The following is a 24735-nucleotide window of genomic DNA, read 5'->3' as shown; positions in this document are numbered from 1 at the left end:
GACCCAAGGCCATCCATGGGTCTTCAACACAGCGAGAAAATCCCGCACCCGGAGGCGGGCTTCAGCTGGCCCCTAATGTGTAATAGTTCAATGAAAATGGACGTCACACTTAACTCCAAAACATATAAATGAACTAAAATTAAATACATACAAGACTAACAAAGGCCAGAGGCTCCTGACTTGGGACAGGCGCAAAAATGCGGAGGGGTTAAACATGTTTTGTGAGATAGTTCCTTTGTATTTTCTGTCCCCCTTTTTGTAAACTACTTACTTATATTTATAAAACGGGGTTTTAAAAAGTGTCGGCTCAGAGCTAGAACAATGTGTTCAAGAAGTTAACATGTCTTCATGTAGACTGCTACCTTCTGTGCTAACAGGAAAAATACATCCGACACAGCTTGTCCGTCTAGTAGGAAGCAGGATATCTCAACATTATATATCCTGAATATTCATGTTATATTTGAGGGTCTAGATTGGGGGTCCTTCAGTTCTGTATTCTATAATTTTTAAGCCATTTTCTCTATTTTCTATACTTTTTGCCCATTATTCTCTATTCTTAATATTTTAGCATCTCATACTCTCTTGACTTTTTTTAATTTTTTTTGGTCCATTTTAGTCTATTCTTTATATTTTTTTAGCCATTATTCTCTATTCTGTAAACCCCATCCACACCCTCATATTTCCCGTTGGACGTTAAACAGCCAAAGATCAACCACTCAATCATATACAGAGATTTAATCTCAATTTAAGAAAATTAATCTTTATTTATATATATAATTAAATGTAAAAAAAAAAACTTCATTTTATCGGTAAATGTGAGTTGGAGTGTAATATATTTAATAATAGTACGGAAGCACATGTATATGTTTTGGTAAAACACGTGTGTTTGTTTACATCAACACATGTTTTTAGAATACCTGTAATGTTTACAATGTATTCCATTGGATGAAATTCGTCGCATTGCGAATTTAAAACAGGTATTCTATGTATCGTATGATTTTGGCTCGTGTTTCTCGTGCTTGCTGTTTGATATAAATTAAATGTAATTTATAATGTTATTATTCGAAGTTCTGCCTTACGCTGAGTACCATACGCCGTACTACTGCCTTGCCTGTATTAACCATGACAGACCACCGTTCCGAAGACGAAGACGAATTACTACTACACGAGTCTACAACTCCTGTCGTTCTTAACAGAAAAGCTGCATTTCCTAGTTTGCCTATACCAGTACCGTCGACAGCAACCCAGCAAACAGCGCCACAGCAACAAATAAGTGACAGCACTTTTCAACTGTTTACGTCGTTCTTCGATTCTAAAATATCTGCATTGAAGAACGAGTTAGTGTCGGGCAACGACTCCTTAGCCACTAAGTTGAAAAAGGAAGCGTCCGTGAAACTAAAGAGTGAAGGTAATCAAATCCAATTTTCTTTCAATTCCGAAGTCCTTGCTGACCTACATAAGCTGCAAAAACGTTTTTCGAAGGAAGATTTTGTTTCTATAAATTTAATTTCTGGACTTATCTTAAAGTTGAACAAAAGAAATAAGCTCATCAGAATAGCCGATAAATCTCCTGCTGGTTGGACCACAGTTCGCGAGTACGAGAGTGACGAAATGGCATCAGATTCAGATGACGAGAAAAGACTCCGACAAGCTGAAAGCAGAGCTCTCAAAACCATCAAGGAGAAGAAAAGTCGTACTAAACCTTACGCTAAGCCTTCAGCTACTGTTTCCAGACCTCCTACTAATACTGCAGATATGCCTCTTCAACAGTACAACCAGCCGCCCTTTCGGAGGAACAGTCGCCGAGAGGCGACTTCCTATGACATGTGTTATGAATGCCACCAATTTGGACACTGGAGGACAAACTGTCCCAATAGAAGCAGCAACAATTTACACCAAGGAACAACCCAGCAACATAAGATAAAGATAAGTTTCTTAATTTAGTAGATGAATATTTGTTGCATGGGCACATGAATATACTTTTCGAACATGTTAAGTATTTTGATAAAGTTGATTTTTCCAAATTCGCCAAAGGCGTCAAAAGTAGTTTATCTAAAAATGTAGCTTTTTGGGAGCACATTGGAGCAAGCAAATTTATAATTAATACTATAAAATCAGGTTATATGATTCCTTTTGTGAGTTTACCACCTCCTATGAAATTCCGCAATAATAAATCTGCAGTTGATAATACTGATTTTGTAAACGAAGCTGTTCTCGAACTTTCGAAAAACGGATGCGTACACGAAGTACCATTCCAGCCTTTTGTAGTAAATCCATTAAGTGTTGCCATTCAAAAGTCCGGGAAAAAGAGATTGATATTAGATCTATCTGAATTGAATTTATACGTTTTGAAAAATAAAATAAAATTCGAAGATTGGAAAGTTGCTCAACAATTTTTTAAGAAAGATCTATACCTAATTAAATTTGATTTAAAATCTGGATATTTTCATTTAGACATCTGCAAAGAGCAACATACATATTTAGGGTTCTCTTGGAACGGAAAGTTTTATTGCTTTTCAGTTTTAGCTTTTGGTTTGAGTTCAGCGCTTTACATTTTTACAAAATGTTTACGACCTATGGTTAAATACTGGCGTGAAAACGGTATAGATATAGTGCTTTATCTAGATGATGGTTTAGGTATGTCAGAAGGGTATTTAGAATGTCAAAATATATCTGAATTCGTAAAGTCCTCATTGGAATTAGCTGGATTTTTGATAAATGAACAAAAATCTGTTTTTGATCCAGTTCAACGCTTGGAATGGCTAGGATTAATATAGGATTCGAAAAGCTTTAGTTTAGCAGTGTCTGAACGTAGATTAAATGATGCAAAAGAATCGCTTGACAATATTTTGAATAAATTTCCCATTATAAGTGCTCGTCAGTTAGCACAATTCACAGGTAGAATTATTTCTATGTCTCCAGTTATGGGCAATGTCACAAGCCTAATGACAAGGCATTTATATTTTGCAATTGAGAACAGAAAATCATGGGATGGTAATTTAAATATTGCTTACACTGAGTGTGTATTAGCAGAGTTGAGATTTTGGTCAGACAGTTTGACAAATCTTAATCAGAAGAATTTTGTGAATGACACCTTACCAAACATAGTGGTGTATTCAGATGCTAGTAATGTAGCCGCAGGTGCTTTTACTGTAGAGTTGAATGAAAAAGTTTTTCATTCCACATGGAGCGAATATGAGAAAAACATGAGTTCGACCTGGCGAGAATTAAGGGCTATTCAATTAGCTTTGTATTCATTTAAATCTGTTTTAAAAAACAGTACTGTCAAATGGCACACCGATAATCAAAACTGTGTAAAAATAATCAATAGAGGTAGCACCAAGATGCATTTACAGTGTTTTGCATATGACATTTTTAAATTTTGTTCGAAGGAAGGAGTCATTGTACATCCAATATGGGTACCTAGACCAGAAAATTGTAGAGCTGATTTTTTGTCTAAAATGATAGATATAGATGACTGGCAAACATCTCCGGAGTTTTTTGAATTCATGGATAATTTATGGGGTCCTTATACTGTTGATAGATTTGCCAATTTTGCTAATACAAAATTGAAGCGATTTAATTCAAAATTTTGGAATCCCGGGAGTGAAGCTATTGATGCTTTTACACAAAATTGGAAAAATGAAAATAATTGGATAGTCCCTCCAATTGATTTAGTTACTAAAAGTATAAATCATTTAGTACTCTGTAAAGCCGAAGGTACCCTGATAGTACCAAAATGGCAGTCTTCATCGTTTTGGACTTTATTATTTAGAAGAAACATGGAATTTCGTCATTATGTATTGGAAGTAATTGAATTTTCCAGTGAACAACGCATATTTCTTCAAGGGAACAACAAGAATTCCATTTTTGGCTCTGAGAATTTTAATTCTGATATTTTAGCTGTTAGGCTAAGAACAATGTAGATAACTGTTTTTGTATTACTGTGACATAGACATGACACATGTTTACAAGGCTATAGAAATGATAGCGAGGTCTTTTTTAGAAATCTGACAAGGCTATAGTACGGAGCAAGGTCAGTAATGATTATATATTAAACGCATTTGTCATGTATTATATACTTTTTTATTTACTATCTGTTTGAATTTTTACATTTTTCAGATATTTTCAGCGTTGGTAGGTGGTCATCAGAAATTCTTTCACCACACCAGCCATTACAAAATTTAGCAAAGTGTCTTCCAGAATTTTGTCTTCACTCTAGAGCTGAAAGCACTCGGAAGAAGTACAGGTACGCCTTTAACAATTTTTGTAGATGGTGTAATTCATTTAATCTTAATTCTTTACCAGCATCAGACTATGATGTTTCGTTATACCTGATTCATTTATGTAAAAAACACAAATCCGCATCTATAGTTGAAGGAGCTTACTATGCAATTAGTTGGTCACATAAACTAGCTGGATTTGCCGATCCTTGTAATTCTTTTTTATGTACATCTATTAAAGAAGGAGTTCATAGGTCAATCGGGCATTACATTGTAAAAAAGAAAGAGCCTATTACACCTGAAATTCTGTACCAGATTGTACAAAAATACGGTAACAAATTCAGTACTTTAAATCTTAGAAGAATCGCCTGTATGTGTCTTACAAGTTATGCAGGATTTTTAAGATTTTCCGAACTTGTTAATTTGAAAAGATCAGATATACAGTTTTATCCTACTTATATGTCTTTATTTATCGAAAAAAGTAAGACTGACCAACACAGAGAAGGTAGTAGAGTGTTGATTTCGAAGACTAGTTCTATGACATGTCCGGTATCTATGTTACACACATATTTATCACAAGCTAACATAGCAATCGATTTTAACGAATTCATTTTTAGAGCAGTAACTTTTCGTAAGAAAACAAACACTTATGTTTTAAGAGGAATTACTCCTCTATCTTATACAAGGGCTAGGGAGTTGTTGTTAGACGCTCTTGGATCTTTAGGTCTAGAAAAATCTAATTTTGGTTTACACAGTTTGAGAGCAGGTGGTGCGACGGCTGCAGCCGCTGCTGGTATAAATGACAGGTTATTAAAGAAACATGGGAGATGGGCATCTGAAACTGCAAAAGATGGGTATGTTCAGGAAAACATATCAGAAAAATTAACAGTTTCTAAAAACCTTGGCATATGACCCTCCCCCTTTTCTTTCTTTGTTACTTTCGAAAGTATGCTACCCTCACAAGGAGAGCTCATTTCTGATACATATGTTGAGTTTTATTGCATAAATAATTTATGTTCGTTTAAGTCTGGCGAATTAGAACATAAATATATTTAATAATAGTACGGAAGCACATGTATATGTTTTGGTAAAACACGTGTGTTTGTTTACATCAACACATGTTTTTAGAATACCTGTAATGTTTACAATGTATTCCATTGGATGAAATTCGTCGCATTGCGAATTTAAAACAGGTATTCTATGTATCGTATGATTTTGGCTCGTGTTTCTCGTGCTTGCTGTTTGATATAAATTAAATGTAATTTATAATGTTATTATTCGAAGTTCTGCCTTACGCTGAGTAGCATACGCCGTACTACTGCCTTGCCTGTATTAAGCCCCCCCCCCCCCCCCTCACCCCCCACCATCATCAAGACCATCTATTGTTTTTATGTGGAAAGTAATGTTTTACTTATAATGATTTATTTAAGTTGTATTTCTTGGTTTGTAGATTGGTGTATATTTGTATGTATTAATGGTTGGCTGACTGTGATCGAGCCTGTATGACTGTTTTTATACCTAATTAATAACGACTGAGATTAAGCCGTAATGTGCTTAAAATGAACTTTGAAACGAACTGTTTGATTTATATTATACATTGGTTAATAAAAAAAGTATGCTACCCTCACAAGGAGAGCTCATTTCTGATACATGTGTTGAGTTTTATTGCATAAATAATTTATGTTCGTTTAAGTCTGGCGAATTAGAACATAATAAACCATAATAGTTAACCCAGACCAAATTGTGTTGAGTTATGTCGCTTTGTCCATGAAAAGAAAACCCGATTGATCGAAGGATGTGACAATTTTGATTAAAGAATCAATTCTAAAATTTCCGTCAGCCATAAACAGTTTTACAAATGTGTACAACACTTGGCAAGCTCTATAAACATGCTATAAAACTCATAATGAAAAATATTTAATACATAAATGGATAACAGGAATTACCAAAACATATTGGACTATACAACAGACACACCCAACTACTAACAAATGGCCGTACGAACAACAACAAATAACACATGATCCGTGGATAGACGGACTTTGGACAGGCACAAAATGTGATGCTATCAAACCATTTTTTTCACATGTACAAACCTCCACTTATCTAGACCATGTATCGTATAAGTAAAATTCACAAAAATAACCAGAATGACCACTAACCTAAACAAGAACATACAAGACGACACATAACTCGAAAAGCAGGGTCAAAATGTTTTCGCTACTATAGGAAGCTAGCTAAGGTATAACAATTGCTGTTTGGTGTATAGTGCCGCTTAAGGAATACGAAACCCGAAAAATCAAAATAAACATTTCTAACAAGTTTCATGAAGTCTTATCGTAAAACTAAATTGAAATTGGCAGTATTTGTAAGCGACCAGTAAGTTTATAAAATCGTCCATTTTTTTTGAAAAAAAGAACCACTTTAACTGAATTATAAATACAAGGAGATATAGTTTGATTGCCAATGAGACAGCTTTTCACCAAAGACCAAAGGACAAGGATATAGGCAACTGTTTACTCATATGAGACCATGACTTTGAAAATAGGCCCAGATGGAAAAACTATTTTTATTTTGTTTTTTTTTTAATTCGTTTGGAGCCCTATTATAATGAATAAATCATTAATTGAGATAGCATGCGTGGTTTCTGAGAAAAGATCTATTTCGTGAATTGCACGTTTCATGTTTCTTGATAATCAGTTGACAAATTGAATATATCATTACTTGTACCCTTTCTATTGAAAGATTTTGGAACTTTGCCCGAGTTTATAAAATATAAATATTATTTTCCAACCATGGAATAGATTATCTTAGCTGTATTTGGCAAAACCGTTCGGAATTTCGGGTCCTTAATGCTCCTCAACTTCGTATTTTATTTGGCCTTTTTATCTTTTTTGAGTCGAGTGTCACTGATGAGTCTTTTGTAGATGAAACGCGCGTATGGCGTACAAAATTTTAAGCCTAGTATCTATGATGAGATTATCATGTATGTGTGTGTATATATATACACAAGATGTTGATAACTACTCTATTTTTTTAAGTGTTTAAAGTATGTTGTACCTGTAACCCTATAGAACTCAATTTCGTGATAATGTAAGGTTTTATCAGAATGCCTTATGTATATGGGTAAATGGTGAATCGCTAAATATTGTGAGGGTCTGTACGGAGGTCCTTCATTTCTGTATTCTTTTATTTTTTAATTCATTTTTCTTTATTTTTTTTACTTATTGCCTATTATTCTCTATTCATTTTAATTTAGCACCTCATTATTCTCTATTTTTTATTTTTTGGTCCATTTTTCTCTTTTCCTTATAGTGTTTGCCCTTTCAAGTTCTCTAATCTGTAAACCACCATCCACACCCTCTATTATTTCAGTTAGTAATGTATACCATTTACAAATTACATCAATCAATTATCCGGTTAGCACGACACCAAAATTCTGGACAGCTAACCATAGCAAACGTATTGGAGCATCAAAATCTAAAACCTACCAAAAATAAACAACAAAACTAGCAAACCATTTTAAATATCAACGTATTAAATATGTTTATACTGCAATTTTCGAAGTCATGTTGGAATGACCGTATATTCTTTGTGATGCACAGGTTATCGCCTTGTTCGTGACGTTGACGATGCGTTTCTGCAGAGTTTTTATCTATGACGTCAATAAAGAATACAGGAATGAGTTTCACAAAAAATCTTACGACTATTAAAAGTTGATCGTAAGTATACTGAATTGTGTAAGACTTACGACCAACTTTAGTCATAAGATTTTTTTGTGAAATTGACTCCAGTTTCGCGAAATTTTTACGTTGTCCGCTTCAAATTGATAATTGGTGGTTTTCCCAAAATATTTCATAAGAAACAGTTGTAAGTGTTGTGGTTAATAGAGAATAACTCATACTATAAATTGTTTCGAAATATAATTATTTCTACACGACTTGAAACAGAATAGAAATGCTCGACACAGCATTGTATTCTACAGTTGTTTCTAAGGAAGCTACCATTTGATTTCTAGGGGGAGGGGGCTAGGATGAAAAATTTTGGCCTGCATTTTTTTTAGTTGTAATCTCTGTCCTGCCTTTTTATTTTTCACTCTATTCGGTCCTGCCTTTTTTTTATTAGTTTATCTTGACTTTTTTTTACATAAATTGTCATCTTGCTTTTTTTTTTGCAAAATTGCTCATCCTGCCTTTTTTTCAAATTTTATCCTAGCCCCCACCCCATAAAAATCAAATGGTTGCTCCCTAAGTCTTGTAAAAATACATTTTATTATATTTCGAGAAAATGTATAGTTATTCTATATACCTGGTATATATATATCTAATTTAATCGTTGGAAAAGCTTGAAGCTTACAAAGTTTATGTGGGCGTTTTGTCAATGAAGATTGAAATTCCAATCAAGCGCCTACTGATTTGAACTTGAAATTGTGTGTTTATGACATTTAATTGCATGTTAATGTGTTCGAATTTTGCTATTAACTCAACAAAAGTAAACGTTTAAATATCATACACTAATGCATATACACATTTAATTATTGGCTGATATAGTGTTGTGTGCTTAACGTTCAAATGACAAAACGTCCAAGTATATTAAGTTATAACCGGTTGTATATCAAGGTAGGCATTAATTCAATAGGCGATTGCTCTCAAGTGGATCATCAGGGATGCAAATTTGGACTGCAGCAACACGATAAACCGCATTAATCAACGTACCATTCCACCTATATGCAACTTCTAATTTCGCACCCCTCAAATCCCACTAAATGTCTCATCTGCATCGTTTGTTCGGTTTTTCTTTTTGTTTATTTTTTTTGTCCTCTTTTTCTTCTAATTTTTTTAGCCGACCAGGACCGAAGAAATGCCAAAATAGCCCCATTTCAAGATCTTGTCGTTAATATTTAGATATGAACCAATGCTTTACCCCAAAAGATAATTTTGCTACAAGATGTATTTTACAAAGGTGCAAATGTGTGTAAAATATCTTTTTGGGATAAGCCTTGTCTCTTATCTAATTTGACAAATAGTGATGTGCAAAATGGCCAATTTATGTCAAAAAGGTAAATTTCGACATGATTATAACGTCATAGCGACATCAAAATGGACCGTTTTGGACTAAAGTGTCATGACTATATCAGCATTTAAATCTATCTAAAGAATAAACATAATTTTGAAAGGCTTAAATAATTTTACTACGCTTCTGCAATTTCAGGTGACAAAGAATGGCTATCATCATACCTCCTTCTTTCCTTGTTTTTGTTTTTATTTTAGCATAGATGATGCTTTCTTTTCTTTATTTTACCACCAATCAAATTAAAATACATATTTCAGTAAGGAGAATGCCCGAGAGAGAATATTTGTCCAAGTTGCTTGATGATGCATGCAGTTCACCCGCCCGTGATAAATTTGAAATGCAAATACTGCAACCTCCCGTAAAATTTTAAAACACGTTACTTATTTTTTGCACTGAACTCGATGAATTCCTACCGGCTTATACTTGCTTTCATGAAAAGGTGCATTATATTTTAAACCATAGCTTTTATCTTACCTTTACCAGCCGTCGTCTTGGGAGGCCCGTTTCATCAGTTTTAATATATTCCGAATTAGCATGTCGTCTAGGTATATAGCGCGGCAAGGCAACGGGTGATCTTGCGCCACCAATTGACTTGAAACTAAGTCCACTATTTATATGAAACATGTTTCTATAACATTTATAGCCATTCTATAATTAAGCATTAATATGCATTTGCATTAAGACTGCCTAACATGCTGTTTCACCATTAACAAGTAATTTTGTTTCTAAGATTGTGAAATATTCCATTTAGATATATTCAGAACTCTGCGTCTGCTTCGTTTTGTTGTCGTCTGCTATCGGCACAGTGTTCAATAGATTTCTTGGAAAATCTCAACATATTGCAAACTACAACATTTTGTATGTCTTAAACAGAGCAAATTGTCTACACAACGTGAAACATCACCATATTTTAATTTTCCGTTGGGGAAACATGAATGATAATCACGTGATGATATTCTCTATAATCATGTCTTGGTTACCACGTGAAAAATTATTATGTCTTCTAAAATGTCGTTAATAGGAGAAGAATACATCGAGGAATTTGATTTGTTAAGCCTTCTCCCAATACCCCTAGGAGTCTTTAACATCACACGAAAGCTAGGTAACCAACATCTAGACGGTGTTCAATACCATTCAATAATCCGAAAATAATCAATAGAATTTGGTTTTAACTTCCAAAAAGGCATAAATCGTATGTTATCATCTTTCTACATTATTAGTTCTTACAGTAAACTATGGCATTTCTCGTTTCAAATTTCCCCGATAATTATATATTATTAATGACAACTTGACAATGGAATTTAGAAGGAATATAAAAAAGAAGTAATTGGAAAGACCAGCTGTCTTAGGCATATTTCTTAGTTGTATTAACGGTTCCTTGCATGGACAATGACATATCAAGTTAGAAATTTGGGAAGACATACATTTTTTTTTTTGCAAAAGGCTGACATCGTTTTTTTGACGAGGGAAGATGTTCCACTGTATTTTCATGCACACAAGGAGGGCGGTATTACACATTTCTACTGTAGTTGCTTCATGCATAGAAAAGGGCGGTATAACAAATTCCTGCTGCGTTTCATGTACAAAATGAAGAGTTTTAATATACAAGATTCTATATACTAGCAATGAACGTCAGTTCCAAGTCAGGAGCCTGTAATTCGGTGGTTGTCTTTTGTTGCTGTTTGTCATATTTGTTTTTCGTTTGTTGTTTTGAGCATAAATCAGGCCGTTCTTTTTTTGTTTGGTTTTTTTTATTACATTTTCTTATGTCGGGGTCTTTATATGTTATTCTAATTATATAAAGTAAGATTGCTATGCGGAAAGGGGTTTCTCATCGCTGAAGGCCTTGTGGTGATTTATAGTTGCTAAAATATCCGTCATTCTGTCTCTGGTGGATAGTTGTCTCATTGGCAATCATATCCCCATCATCTTATTTCATATACTAAGATGACATGTTTAAAATTGACTGTGCTAGAGCAATAAATACAGGGTATACCTGCCTTACTGTTAAACTCCAATTAAGGGTTGACTGGATTTATGTCTTCCGTGTGTGATGTATACATACATCTACACTGCAACTTCCGGTAAAAATGTGACATTAAACCTGATGCCTTGGGTTGGGAGAGTGAAACTATGGAGAATGAAAAAAAGCTTTTGATAGGTCTGTAGGTGGCCTGTAATCATGTAAAATGATCTCCCTTATCCAATATGCCCTCTTTTGTTGGTGACAGTTCAAATAACAGCCCATTATCCGGGTCTACCAACTTTGCAAACCTATACCTATTGTATTAAATTTTTTGATTTTTCATGTCCTGAAAATGCTTGAAAATTACTTTTAACGTGTACCAATTAATATGAAATCGTGTCGTTAATTGTTATGAAGTGAGGCGAAAGATAGCGAAGAGACATTCAAACTCATTTGTCGAAGATATAAAACTGACAACGCCATGGCAAAAAAACGAAAACTGACATAAAGTACAAAAAAAGTCTACAAAACACAACATAGAAAACTAAAGACTAAGCAAAACAACCCTCACCAAAAACTGGAGGTGATCTAAGGTGTTCCGGAAGGGTAAGCAAATCCTGCTCCACATGTGACAACAGTCAAGCACCAGAACAGACCCATAGCGATGTATAGAAATCAACAATACGTTTTACATATATAGACAAGTGTCCATACAACAAGTCAAGCTTTAAATTACTACGAGACTTTACAAGTCCTGAATGAATTAAACTAAATATATGTCATAAGCTGCAAATTCTTTAATGCACCCAAAAATACGGTATAGAGTATGAAAATGTAGTGAACTTAGTGCAAAAAGAATTAAGTAAATAAGCTTAGAGAATCAATGTGTTGTAAAATAAATCAGCTGAACCCTAGTTCCATAAGATCATTCATATTCTCGCGGGATTTGCAATTAAACGATTTACCCACTTTGAAGTCTAAACCGCATACACGCTTACGCGAAGGTAAGTTCGCAACTTCAATTCGTCTACTCGGATTCCAAGGACTGATTGATGTATATAAGATCATTCGTGATGAAAATATAATTCGTCTTCATTTACTTTTTAAATTACGTAACAGACTAGCAGATAAATAGGTTCGTCTACAAACAGATCAGATCAGATGACCATAAGGTCTCCTTGATACCAATACCATTGTCCAGAGAGATGTCTATTGACTACATGAAATTCAATTGTTATGATCTAATAGGATTTATATAGATTTGTTTTAGTTTAGATACATTATGTTTTTATTATTTGTTAATGGCTTGAACTAGCTGTCAATAACTGCGAGTACTATAAACTCAGATCTGTACTTGATGTCTTTTTTTAAATGTTGGGATGTATAAATACCCTGCCACGTCCGGTCTGTGTTTTCGTTAGATTTTTCTGCATTGTATCGATCTGATAAGTTAACCCTTCTTCGACTGATTTTTATAGTTTATTCTTATGTTGTACTGTTACACCACTGTCCTAGGTTGGGGGGGGGGGGGGGGGGGGGGGGTTGGCGCCAGCAAATTAGTTTAACCCCGCCACATTCGGTATGTGGCTGTCCAAAGTCAAGAGCCTGTAATTCAGTGGTTGCCGTTTGTTGCTGTAAATCATATTTGTTTTTCGTTCATTGTTTTGAATATAAATCGGGCCGTTGGTTTTCTCGTTTGAATTGTTTTACATTTGTCATTTCGGTGACTTTTAAAGCTGAATATATTACGGTATTGGATTTGCTGATCGTTGAAGGTCGTACGGTAACCTATAGTTGTTAACTTATATGTCATTTGGTCTCCGGTGGAGAGTTGTCTCATTGGCACTATCCTACAACATCTTATACCACATCTTCTTATTTTTAGATTGAACTGGTCATCTCTTTATTTAGAATTAGAAAATATACTGAGTGCCAATAAATACCTGCAGAGTGTATTTTTCATTTAAAAAAATTAAAAACCCACAGGTTTTCTTTTGAAATTGCCCGAACGGTACATGTAAGATTTTCCGGATTACAGACAGTTTCTGGTAATTTTCAAAACTTTCCGATTTTGAAAGCCATACGTTCACAATTTCCATATTTCTAACAAGAAAACAAATGAAATTAGAAATTTTTGAAGTTTTGATATAGGAAACCCCAAGAATATCCAAGATAATAGAAGTCATGATAATACTTCCACGCTCAAATTAAAAAGTAAAATTACAGATTCACAACTTACTGTCCCAGAAGAATCTGTTCCAGTTTGGTTGATTGTGTCGAATCGTTTTTAATGAGTTGCAGATTAAGAAACTTATATAATCAGAAATGACTCCCAATGTTTTGATATTTGAAACCCCAACAATGATCACTCAGATCAAAAACTAAAAAGCAGGGGCACAACTGCATGTCCTATACCAAAGGGTCTGGATTTACGGAGGGTTCCTTCATTTCTGTATTCTTGAATTTTTATGCCATTTTTCTCTATTCTTTATACTTTTTATACTTTTTGCCCATTATTCTCTATTCGTTATATTTAAGCACCTCATTATTCTTTATTTTTTTTGTCCATTTCTCTCTATTCTTTATATTTTTGCCCATTATTCTCTATTCTGTAAACCCCCATCCACACCCTCATACCAGTATGTACAGATACATTCTATTCCAGTTGATCACACAAACAACGACATGGCTAAACAATAGTGTAGAATATCTATCATGTACAAATAAAAAAAATAAGGAGTTGTGGTATTACTAGTATTGTCAATGAGACAACTTTCCAAAGAGTCCAAATAACGCGAATTTAAATAATTATAGGTCACAGTATGGCTTTCAACAATTAGCAAACTCTAATATAAAAGACCCCGACAAGACAAACAAAAACCCAACGACCTGCTTTATGACAAAACATTACAACGAAAGTTAAACAGATATAACAGACAACAACCATGCAACAACCATGCAACAACCACTGAATTACAGACCCCTGACTTGGGACAGCCACATACAGAATGTGGCAGAATTGAATATGTTTATGAGCGTTCAACCCTCACCTAACCTGGGACAATGGTGCAAAAGCAATGCATAAGGACAAACTGTTAAAATCAGTCGGAAAGGGTTTGCCTCACCAGATTGGCACGAAACAAAAAAAAAAACTAACATAAGGACAATAGACACAAAGTACTGATCTAAGAGTACTCGCAGTTACTGAAAGCTAGTTCAAAGCCAAAAACAACTAATAAATAAATCATAGACTAAGGGGTATACTTTAAAAAAGGATTATGTCGTCATTACCGTAGTCAGACATTTCAATATAAAATCAATATACTAGTGAATCTTTCTTTACATTTTATCATTAGGATTTATTTCATCTTGGAAGAAGATAGCTGATACAATGTATGTTATGTCCCAGATTTCATCAATTCTGGTAAAATCCAAATTAAATGACAAATTTGTCATGGGTTTTAGCAACCCAGTGTGTATCAACGTCTTACAATTAGAAATACTTTTTAAAAAGTAGATTTTTTCGAAATTAGTTCAATTTGTCTTTATCCAGGATCTTATTTCTTTCCTTGATGTCAGTTACATAACAAACCAAATTATTTCAGTCCGTAGATTTGTCTCTGTAAAGAGCAGATTGAATTATCGACCAGACTTTCTATCAACTGTTTGCACTGCGGTCTTGTAATGACATTTTATATTATGCAATATACGTGTTTATGACAATTGGTCAATTTTACATTTCCGATGAATTAATTGACTTATTTATGGAATAGCATATTAGTACCACAGTCAAAAGGGTTCAACATCGGTATAGCAGGGGTTTTGTGATCAATCTTTAATGTCCGGTGTAATGTTGTGTTATTGTTTGTACTTTTTTTATTTTTGCACATGGGGTTGTCTGTTTGGTTTTGTTTACTTATGATTTTTCATTACACATTGGTATCTTCTCGCTCTTTTTTCAACAGTTTTTATTGAATTTAAATATGTAATCTTATATTTTTACTTTTTGCAGATACTTTGTCAAGTAAAAAAAAAATTAAACGATATAAAATGTATTGTAATGTAAAATTGTAATTTCATTTGTATTGAATATTATTTTATAACCGGAGTAAATCGTTCTACTTCAAAAGTTTACCATTGTGCCTTTTTGGTGTTCGACCGCGGGAGTCCTGAAACATTAATTGACTGATCTACCAGCTGATCTAAAGGATTACAAAAATCCACAACTCTACCAAGTTTTGACTTTTGAAAGTGGGTAAAACAGTGGCTTAATGTGCCAGGAGACCTGGGTTCGAAACCCCAGTTAGCACAGTGGTAATTTTTGAAGACAATTCATGCTCTTATGTACAATATATTAACATTATAAATATATATTTAGTTTAGTTTTTCTTCGCTTATATCTCTAAAAAAAAGACCGGTTTGTCAATAATTCATAATGTCCCTGGTGAATATTCAATATCATTACTGCTCGAGCTAACTAAGTTAATAATACAAACATATCATTGGTCCGTTCACTAAGCACATATATTCATCCTATAGGAACTGTACCTGCATGTTTATTTATATATATTTCAAGATAATTGAATGTTCGTCTCTTAGCTGTTATCAATAAGCAGACAAAGGAAATCTAAATGTCAAATTTGTCATACAAATATATATATAAACAAAATTCTATTTGTCTTCATTACGTTCTGCGATCTCAGTCACATAACAATCTTCTAATTTAAATAGTTTTAAGTAAGATATTATATTTTCTAAATCGATTGGACTAGATTATCGAACTGGCTCGTATCGGCTGTGCACATTATAGAGGGTCTGGACGGAGTTTACAGAATAGAGAATAATGGGTAAAAAGTTCTGGAAAAAGGGCAAAATATATAAAGGATGGAGAAAAATTGGCAAAACCAAAAACAAAAAGAAAAGAGAATAATGGGGTGCTGAAATATAAAAATAGAATAAGGTAACAATATATAAAGAATAGAGAAAAATGGTATAAAAAGTTAAAGAATAAAGAAATGTACAGAGAGTCACGAACAACCGTAAAAGTCAATAAAAAATATTATTATACTTCATGTCAAAAATACCAGATTTTGATTGGTTAATGCGAGGGAGACAATTTACTCTTTCCCATGGCAAATACTCTATTACCCTTCACAGAGACGCTTGCTCAAGTGTGCGCTTTAATAAATACGGATGATTGTTTTGTACAAGACGTCATAGTTTATTACTTTGAAATTAAAATTTATTAGACAGTAATAACAGAACATTCAGTATAATAAATTAAATAACGCATATCTGAGAGGGTGATAGAGCAGATTGTTACCCCTCGAAAAGACATTGTCAACCTTGGCTTTGCCTTAGTTGACAATGCTTTCTCGGGGTAACAATCTGCTCTATCACCCTCTCAGCTATGTGTTATTTATATACTGTTATATGCCATGTTCAGATGAACTGAAATTATGACTGATACGTATAGTCCTAACCACCATTAATCACATAAAATAACTACCGAAGACCAAGGAGTATAGAGAACATCTACATGTCACCATACGACATTTAACAATAGGCATACATAACAAAAACAAATTCGTTATTGTCCATTATGTTGACTACAGAGGCAGTGTTTTACAAAGGTCTAAAACATATGTTTAAACAAGTACAAACAGAAGACGAAACAACACAAAACAAACAAAAACAACGACAACACTAAAGTGCTTATATTCAATAAATACAATGATAAGTACAGTGATAAAAAGTATGATGCAAAGCTCTGTGTATTATTTTAATGTGGTCAAGTACAATAATCATATTTCACGTATTTAGTATAACTAATTATTCTAAGTAAATAAGGATTGATTATAAACAGATTAAAATCATCGAACTATTATGTTTTGCATGGTTCAATTTGTTCAGTAGGAAATGACGTTATTGATAAATAAATGGATCGTCTGCAGACATCAGGCAAACGAATTTGGATTTGCTATCTAGGAGGCTTATATTCTGTTTAGAATGTCAGATCTAAATAAATCTTACTTGTTTTAGGACATTCTAAAAGGCACATATGGCAATTTTTCTAAAAAGAGGAGTATCCAAAAGAGAGGCGAAAGATACCAAAGGGACATTCAAACGCTTAAGTCGAAAATAAACTGACAACGCCATGGCTAAAAAAGAAAAAGACCAACACAAAAATAACAGTACACAAAACACATTATAGAAAGCTAAAGACTTTAAAAACTAAACAAATTAAAGAAATGAAAACCACATCCAGTCATTTTCTTTATCTTCATACTTTTAAAATCAAAATTGATTTCATTTAATTTCTTGACTTTTCTTGTTCTGAGATGGTTAAATGGGAGCATTTACTAAAGTGAGGGTTTTCTTTAATATTTTATCTGCTATTTAGGAGAAGAAGAATATTTTTATTTCCAATGAGGTGCCTTTAATGGCAGTATTCGAAATTGAAAGGAAAACAAATATTAATATTGTTGTTCAAAATGTTTTAACTTAGACACAGCCAAATTGAAACAACAACAGCGAAAGATATTAACGGATTTTGTGTGAAGCAAGCATTATCGTTAATCCTATACTGGATTTACCACTTAGAAAATCTATTTATATTGTAAGTGACAGCATGAAAGCATTAAATTAACCACAATTAACATTCAAAGAACTCGCTGACATAAGCTGTACAAAAACAATTCTAATTATATTACCATTGATATGTATATATATCTAAATTTATTCTCATTCACGTATTCACATGCCAGAAATATGCGATGCTTTTATAAGATGTCTTTCCTATACTTCCCATACCTACTTATTTTGGCTTAATGATAATTTGACATATAGTTGATATAATTTAATGAGATATACGACCAATAGTTTCACCCCAAAAAGATATTTTAACCACATCAACATCTTTTTATAATACACGCCAGGGTAAAATGTCATTTGGATTAAGTTTATTGCTCGTATCTTTATGACTTTTTGTCAGGTATTCGGAATCCTCTGGTTTTATACATGTAGTGCAATTAAAAATTTTGACCGCTTACCCCTACTTTTCTTTTCGTAATTTTATTGCATTTAGTTTAATGCCATTTTTAAAAATCTTATAAAACTCAAAATACATAACACAGATGGTAACAATAGAACAAGGTCTTGGACACCAAATACATATAAGTTGAATAACCCATTGTAGCATCAGAGGAAAGTCTGGGACTCCAAATACATATAACACATTGTAGCATCAGAGAAAAGTCTTGAACTCTAAATACATAGAACACACTATAGCATCAGAGAAAAGTCATGGACCCCAAATACATAGAACACATTGTAACATCAGAGAAAAGTCTGGGACTCCAAATACATATGACACATTGTAACATCAGAGAAAAGTCTGGGACTCCAAATACATATAACACATTGTAGCATCAGAGAAAAGTCTGGGACTCCAAATACATATAACACATTGTAGCATCAGAGAAAAGTCTGGGACTCCAAATACATAAAATAGATGGTAGCTTCAGAGAAAAGTCTGGGACTTCAAATACATGTAACACATTGTAGCATCAGAGAAAAGTCTTGGACTCCAAATACATATAACACATTGTAGCATCAGAGAAAAGTCTGAGACACCAAATACATAAAATAGATGGTAGCTTCAGAAAAAAGTCTGGGACTCCAAATACACATAATACATTGTTACATCAGAGAAAAGTCTTTTTGGACTCCAAATATATATAACACATTGTAGCATCAGAGAAAAGTCTGGGACTCCAAATATATATAGCACATTGTAGCATCAGATAAAAGCCTGGGACTCCAAATACATATAAAACATTGTAGCATCAATGAAAAGTCTGGGACTCCAAATACATATAACACATTGTAGCATCAGAGAAAAGTCTGGGACTCCAAATACATATAACACATTGTAGCATCAGAGAAAAGTCTGGGACTCCAAATACATATAACACATTGTAGCATCAGAGAAAAGTCTAGGACTCCAAATACATAGAACACATTGTAGCATCAGAGAAAAGTCTTGGACTCTAAATACATATAACACATTGTAGCATCAGAGAAAAGTCTGAGACTCCAAATACATAAATAAATGGTTGCTTCAGAAAAAGTTCTGGGACTCCAAATACACATAATACATTGTAACATCAGAGAAAAGTCTTGGACTCCAAGTATATATAACACATTGTAGCATCAGAGAAAAGTCTGAGACTCCAAATACATGTAACACATTGTAGCATCAGAGAAAAGTCTGGGACTCCAAATATATATAACACATTGTAGCATCAGAGAAAAGTCTGAGACTCCAAATACATAAAATAGATGGTTGCTTCAGAAAAAGGTCTGGGACTCCAAATACACACAATACATTGTAACATCAGAGAAAAGTCTTGGACTCCAAATATATATAACACATTGTAGCATCAGAAAAAAGTCTGAGACTCCAAATCCATGTAACACATTGTAGCATCAGAGAAAAGTCTGGGACTCCAAATATATATAACACATTGTAGCATCAGATAAAAGCCTGGGACTCCAAATACATATAAAACATTGTAGCATCAATGAAAAGTCTGGGACTCCAAATACATATAACACATTGTAGCATCAGAGAAAAGTCTGGGACTCCAAATACATATAACACATTGTAGCATCAGAGAAAAGTCTGGGACTCCAAATATATATAACACATTGTAGCATCAGAGAAAAGTCTGGGACTCCAAATACATATACCACATTGTAGCATCAGAGAAAAGTCTGGGACTCCAAATACATATAACACATTGTAGTATCAGAGAAAAGTCTGGGACTCCAAATACATATAACACATTGTAGCATCAGAGAAAAGTCTGGAACTCCAAATACATATAACACATTGTAGCATCAGAGAAAAGTCTGGGACTCCAAATACATATAACACATTGTAGCATCAGAGAAAAGTCTGGGACTCCAAATACATATAACACATTGTAGTATCAGAGAAAAGTCTGGGACTCCAAGTACATATTACACATTGTAGCATCAGAGAAAAGTCTGGGACTCCAAATACATAGAACACATTGTAACATCAGAGAAAAGTCTGGGACTCCAAATACATATAACCCATTGTAGCATCAGAGAAAAGTCTTGGACTCCAAATACATATAACACATTGTAGCATCAGAGACTCCAAATACATAAAATAGATGGTAGTTTCAGAAAAAAGTCTGGGACTCCAAATACACATAATACATTGTAGCATCAGAGAAAAGTCTGGGACTCCAAATATATATAACACATTGTAGCACCAGAGAAAAGTCTGGGACTCCTAATACATAAAACAGATGGTAGCTTCTGAACAAAGTCTGGGACTCCAAATACATTTACACATGGTAGCATCCGAGCAGAGTCTGGGACCCCAAAAACATTAAACGCATGGTATCATTAGAGACACTGCTTTACTATCTTTCGCTGCTTTGCTTCAATCTGGACGTCTCTGTTTAAACATTTTGAAACAGAACATCAATGAAAATATAAAATATTGCAAACAAAGTTTATAAAATCAACATAAACTTTGTGTACCTTTTCATTATTTATTTTTTAGTTATTTATAATAATATAATAATAGACATATACAATACTGGTTATAACATGTTTAGTCTTGTACATTATACCACTGTTTTTCTATTTTTATTCCAAGATCATCTTAAGAGAAACTATTGGAAAAGTTACGGATCACTCCGTCTGTACGATCGTGACATTTTTGATAGACGATTTGGAAATATATTGAGACATCACCGATAATGCTTTAGAATAAAATCAAACTGGTTTCCTACCCGTTACACCACACGATTGTGTGGATTTTTGAAATAAAATATCGGATATGAGAAAAATATCAATCCACTATTTCTAAAATGTACACCAGTTCAACCTTTCCTCGAAGGTGTGGAATGCTTTGCAGTATCGTAATTTAACGTCAGCTTATGTTTTTATTGTTTTTTTTGTAATTTTTTACATCGGATGTGACCTTGAGAGGTCATACTGGTGTTATGTTGCCGCAGAAATTTCTGCACACGTCCCTTGCGCTTTTGACTGATAACCGAACGTATTTCGTATGAATACGCGGATATTAGTGCAAAATAACATTCCTTATCGCTTGTTATAAATTCATTTCTTCAATGAATACGCATGAAAATATTTTAAATGATGTGAAAATGTTTTGTCGTGAGAAATATATATATCAGTATCAAATCATGAATATCGAAAATGTGTGTTAACGCATTCGGAAGAATATCTCGAGGACGTTTTGCACTGACAAGGATGAAGATTTGCCTGTAGAGTTATTAAGATGATCTGCTATATATATAACTGGTATACAAATATTAATATAATTTATAACAACAAACCAGCTTTATTATATTGATAACAAATAATTATAATATCACTACAATATAATAATTATTACGGTGAGGTTGAATTCCCTGTCATTTATTCATCATCCACAAGAAAGTTATCTCAGAAAAAAAATATATCTATGTATCTTAACCTAACTTTCAGGTATAGAGATACGATTTTTTTTCTGAAACAAGTGCCTTTGACCATGCACCAGAACTTGCGGTCATCCGATGTTCAGTACTTCAGTATTTCAATTTAGCGACGTTTTAGACCCATATTTTCTAAAGTTTATTGTGATAGTTTAACAAATTGATATCTACATATGGGAAAGCATCGAGTAAATGCATCAGTGAACATAGCTTTGAAATTTTCGTAAAGCATATGCAATGTATAAAAACTATAAAACACCACACTCATCATACATAGGAATGATATGAATTAAACTTATCGTGTTGAACAGAATCAAATTAATCTGTAATTATGAATGTGTCAGTGTGGACTATCATCGCTTATCAAATAATTGTTCTCTCTATCTATCATTTCAAACTTTTCATCCAACAGATGCTCTGTCGTCATTCCTTTTCACACTCACTCACTCTATGTCTCTTTCATTTTCTAACATTCCGCTCTCCGCTCTCTCGTTTATCATTTTGTCTCACTACATTCTCACTTATAGTTTCTCTCTCTCTCAATTGTTTATTCTTACTCATTATAATAATAATAATAATAATAATAATAATAATATCTTTATTTAGAGAGAGTAACTCATTTGGATTACACCAATTTTCAATAAGGCTCTCTTAATACAATAATAATTACATTAAAAATAAACAATACATATTCAATAATAATGATAAATAAAGATGTAATACAACTTAAATACAATAAACAATTATTATATATGGCATTACAGTACAAATATCATGGTAATGTTAAAAGTACATAGATTTGTAGTTATGTTTAAATTCTAATACTGTGTTTGATTTTTTAATTGAACCAGGAAGAGCATTCCATACTTTTGGTCCATTGTACGAGAAACTAGACTTATACAACTCTGTATTTGGTTTTGGAATTATAAAATTATCTGAGGACGAAAATCTCGTATTGTATTTTTGGTTTGCAGAAGCTGATAAAATAAGACTGGACATATATTCTGGAGCTAAGCCATGTTTTGCCTTATACATTAGTAATGATTTATGATAATGTATTCTTTGTGTAATCGGCACAATGTTACATTCGTGAAATGATTCGCTTGAAGGTTTGGTGTAATCATGTTCGTCTAAAATTATTCTTGCTGCCCTCTTTTGCAGTTTTAGTAAACTATCTAATAGAAAGTTATTACAGTTTCCCCATATTGAACAACAATAATTTAAGTGAGGTAAAACGTAAGCGTTATAGAACATTTGTCTAGCTTTGTGATTTAAATATTTCTTTATCCTTTTTAGTAAAGCTAAAGAAGAGTTAACCCTTTTTATGATATAATCAATATGAGAAGACCAAGATAGAGATGCATCAACAAAAATACCTAGAACCTTTTCGCATGTACTTTCTTTAATTTGTTGTCCATTCATAGCAATATTAATGTTTTCATTTGATGTAGCTGAAAGCTTCTGTTTAGAGTCAATACATATAGCCTTCGTTTTAGATACTCATTCACTGACGCAGTTACTGTATCACTCATTTATGTTCTCATACTCATTCATTTACATTCACTCACTCTCTCGTTCAACCGACTCATTCGCACAATCGCTCCCTCTCACACTCAAATCTTTACACTCTCATTCACTCTCTCTCTCGTTCAACCGACTCATTCGCACAATTGCTCCCTCTCACACTCAAATCATTTACACTCTCATTCACTCACTCTCTCGTTCAACCGACTCATTCGCACAATCGCTCCCTCTCACACTCAAATCATTTACACTCTCATTCACTTACTCTCTTGTTCAACCCACTCATTCGCACAATCGCTCCCTCTCACACTCAAATCATTTACACTATCATTCACTCACTCTCTTGTTCAACCCACCCATTCGCACAATCACTCCCTCTCACACTCAAATCATTTACACTCTCATTCACTCACTCTCTTGTTCAACCCACCCATTCGCACAATCGCTCCCTCTCACACTCAAATCATTTACACTCTCATTCACTCACTCTCTCGTTCAACCGACTCATTCGCACAATTGCTCCCTCTCACACTCAAATCGTTTACACTCTCATTCACTTACTCTCTTGTTCAACCCACTCATTCGCACAATCGCTCCCTCTCACACTCAAATCATTTGCACTATCATTTACTCACTCTCTTGTTCAACCCACCCATTCGCACAATCACTCCCTCTCACACTCAAATCATTTACACTCTCATTCACTCACTCTCTTGTTCAACCCACCCATTCGCACAATCGCTCCCTCTCACACTCAAATCATTTACACTCTCATTTACACACTCTCTTGTTCAACCCACCCATTCGCACAATCGCTCCCTCTCACACTCAAATCATTTACACTCTCATTCACTCACTCTCTTGTTCAACCCACCCATTCGCACAATCACTCCCTCTCACACTCAAATCATTTACACTCTCATTCACTCACTCTCTTGTTCAACTCACCCATTCGCACAATCGCTCCCTCTCACACTCAAATCATTTACACTCTCATTCACTCACTCTCTTGTTCAACCCACCCATTCGCACAATCGCTCCCTCTCACACTCAAATCATTTACACTCTCATTCACTCGCTCTCTTGTTCAACCCACCCATTCGCACAATCACTCCCTCTCACACTCAAATCATTTACACTCTCATTCACTCACTCTCTTGTTCAACCCACCCATTCGCACAATCACTCCCTCTCACACTCAAATCATTTACGATCATTCAGACAAACAACAATAACTCTTTTATTCAATACATTTACCCAAGATCATTCTCCCATTCACGCAGTCACTCTTTCTCACTCACTATAGCTTTTTCATCCTCTATCACTCACTGTCCCTCGCTTCGTCATTCTCTCTCACTACTTCACTTACTTAATCAGTCGGGAATCAGTCTGGTGCCTGTACTCA

The 24735-nt window shown here is 33.9% G+C and overlaps 1 protein-coding gene across 1 annotated transcript; it reads left to right on the top strand.

The window, feature by feature from the left end:
* Window positions 1-1122: 1122 nt before the first annotated feature.
* On the top strand, window positions 1123-1944 carry LOC127712921 (uncharacterized). The gene has a single exon (XM_052219514.1). The coding sequence runs from the start codon at window positions 1123-1125 to the stop codon at window positions 1942-1944; it is 822 nt and encodes a 273-aa protein (XP_052075474.1).
* The last annotated feature ends 22791 nt before the right edge of the window (window positions 1945-24735 follow it).

This window comes from Mytilus californianus, unplaced genomic scaffold, assembly GCF_021869535.1.
Source record: "Mytilus californianus isolate M0D057914Y unplaced genomic scaffold, xbMytCali1.0.p SCAF_8, whole genome shotgun sequence".
NCBI classification, from domain to species: domain Eukaryota; kingdom Metazoa; phylum Mollusca; class Bivalvia; order Mytilida; family Mytilidae; genus Mytilus; species Mytilus californianus.
Note: the sequence above shows the minus strand (reverse complement) of the source record. Positions and strands in the feature narration are given on the sequence as shown.

Coding starts and splice junctions, on each gene's coding strand:
- LOC127712921 (XM_052219514.1), top strand. CDS start 1,123: ATGACAGACCACCGTTCCGAAGACGAAGACGAATTACTACTACACGAG.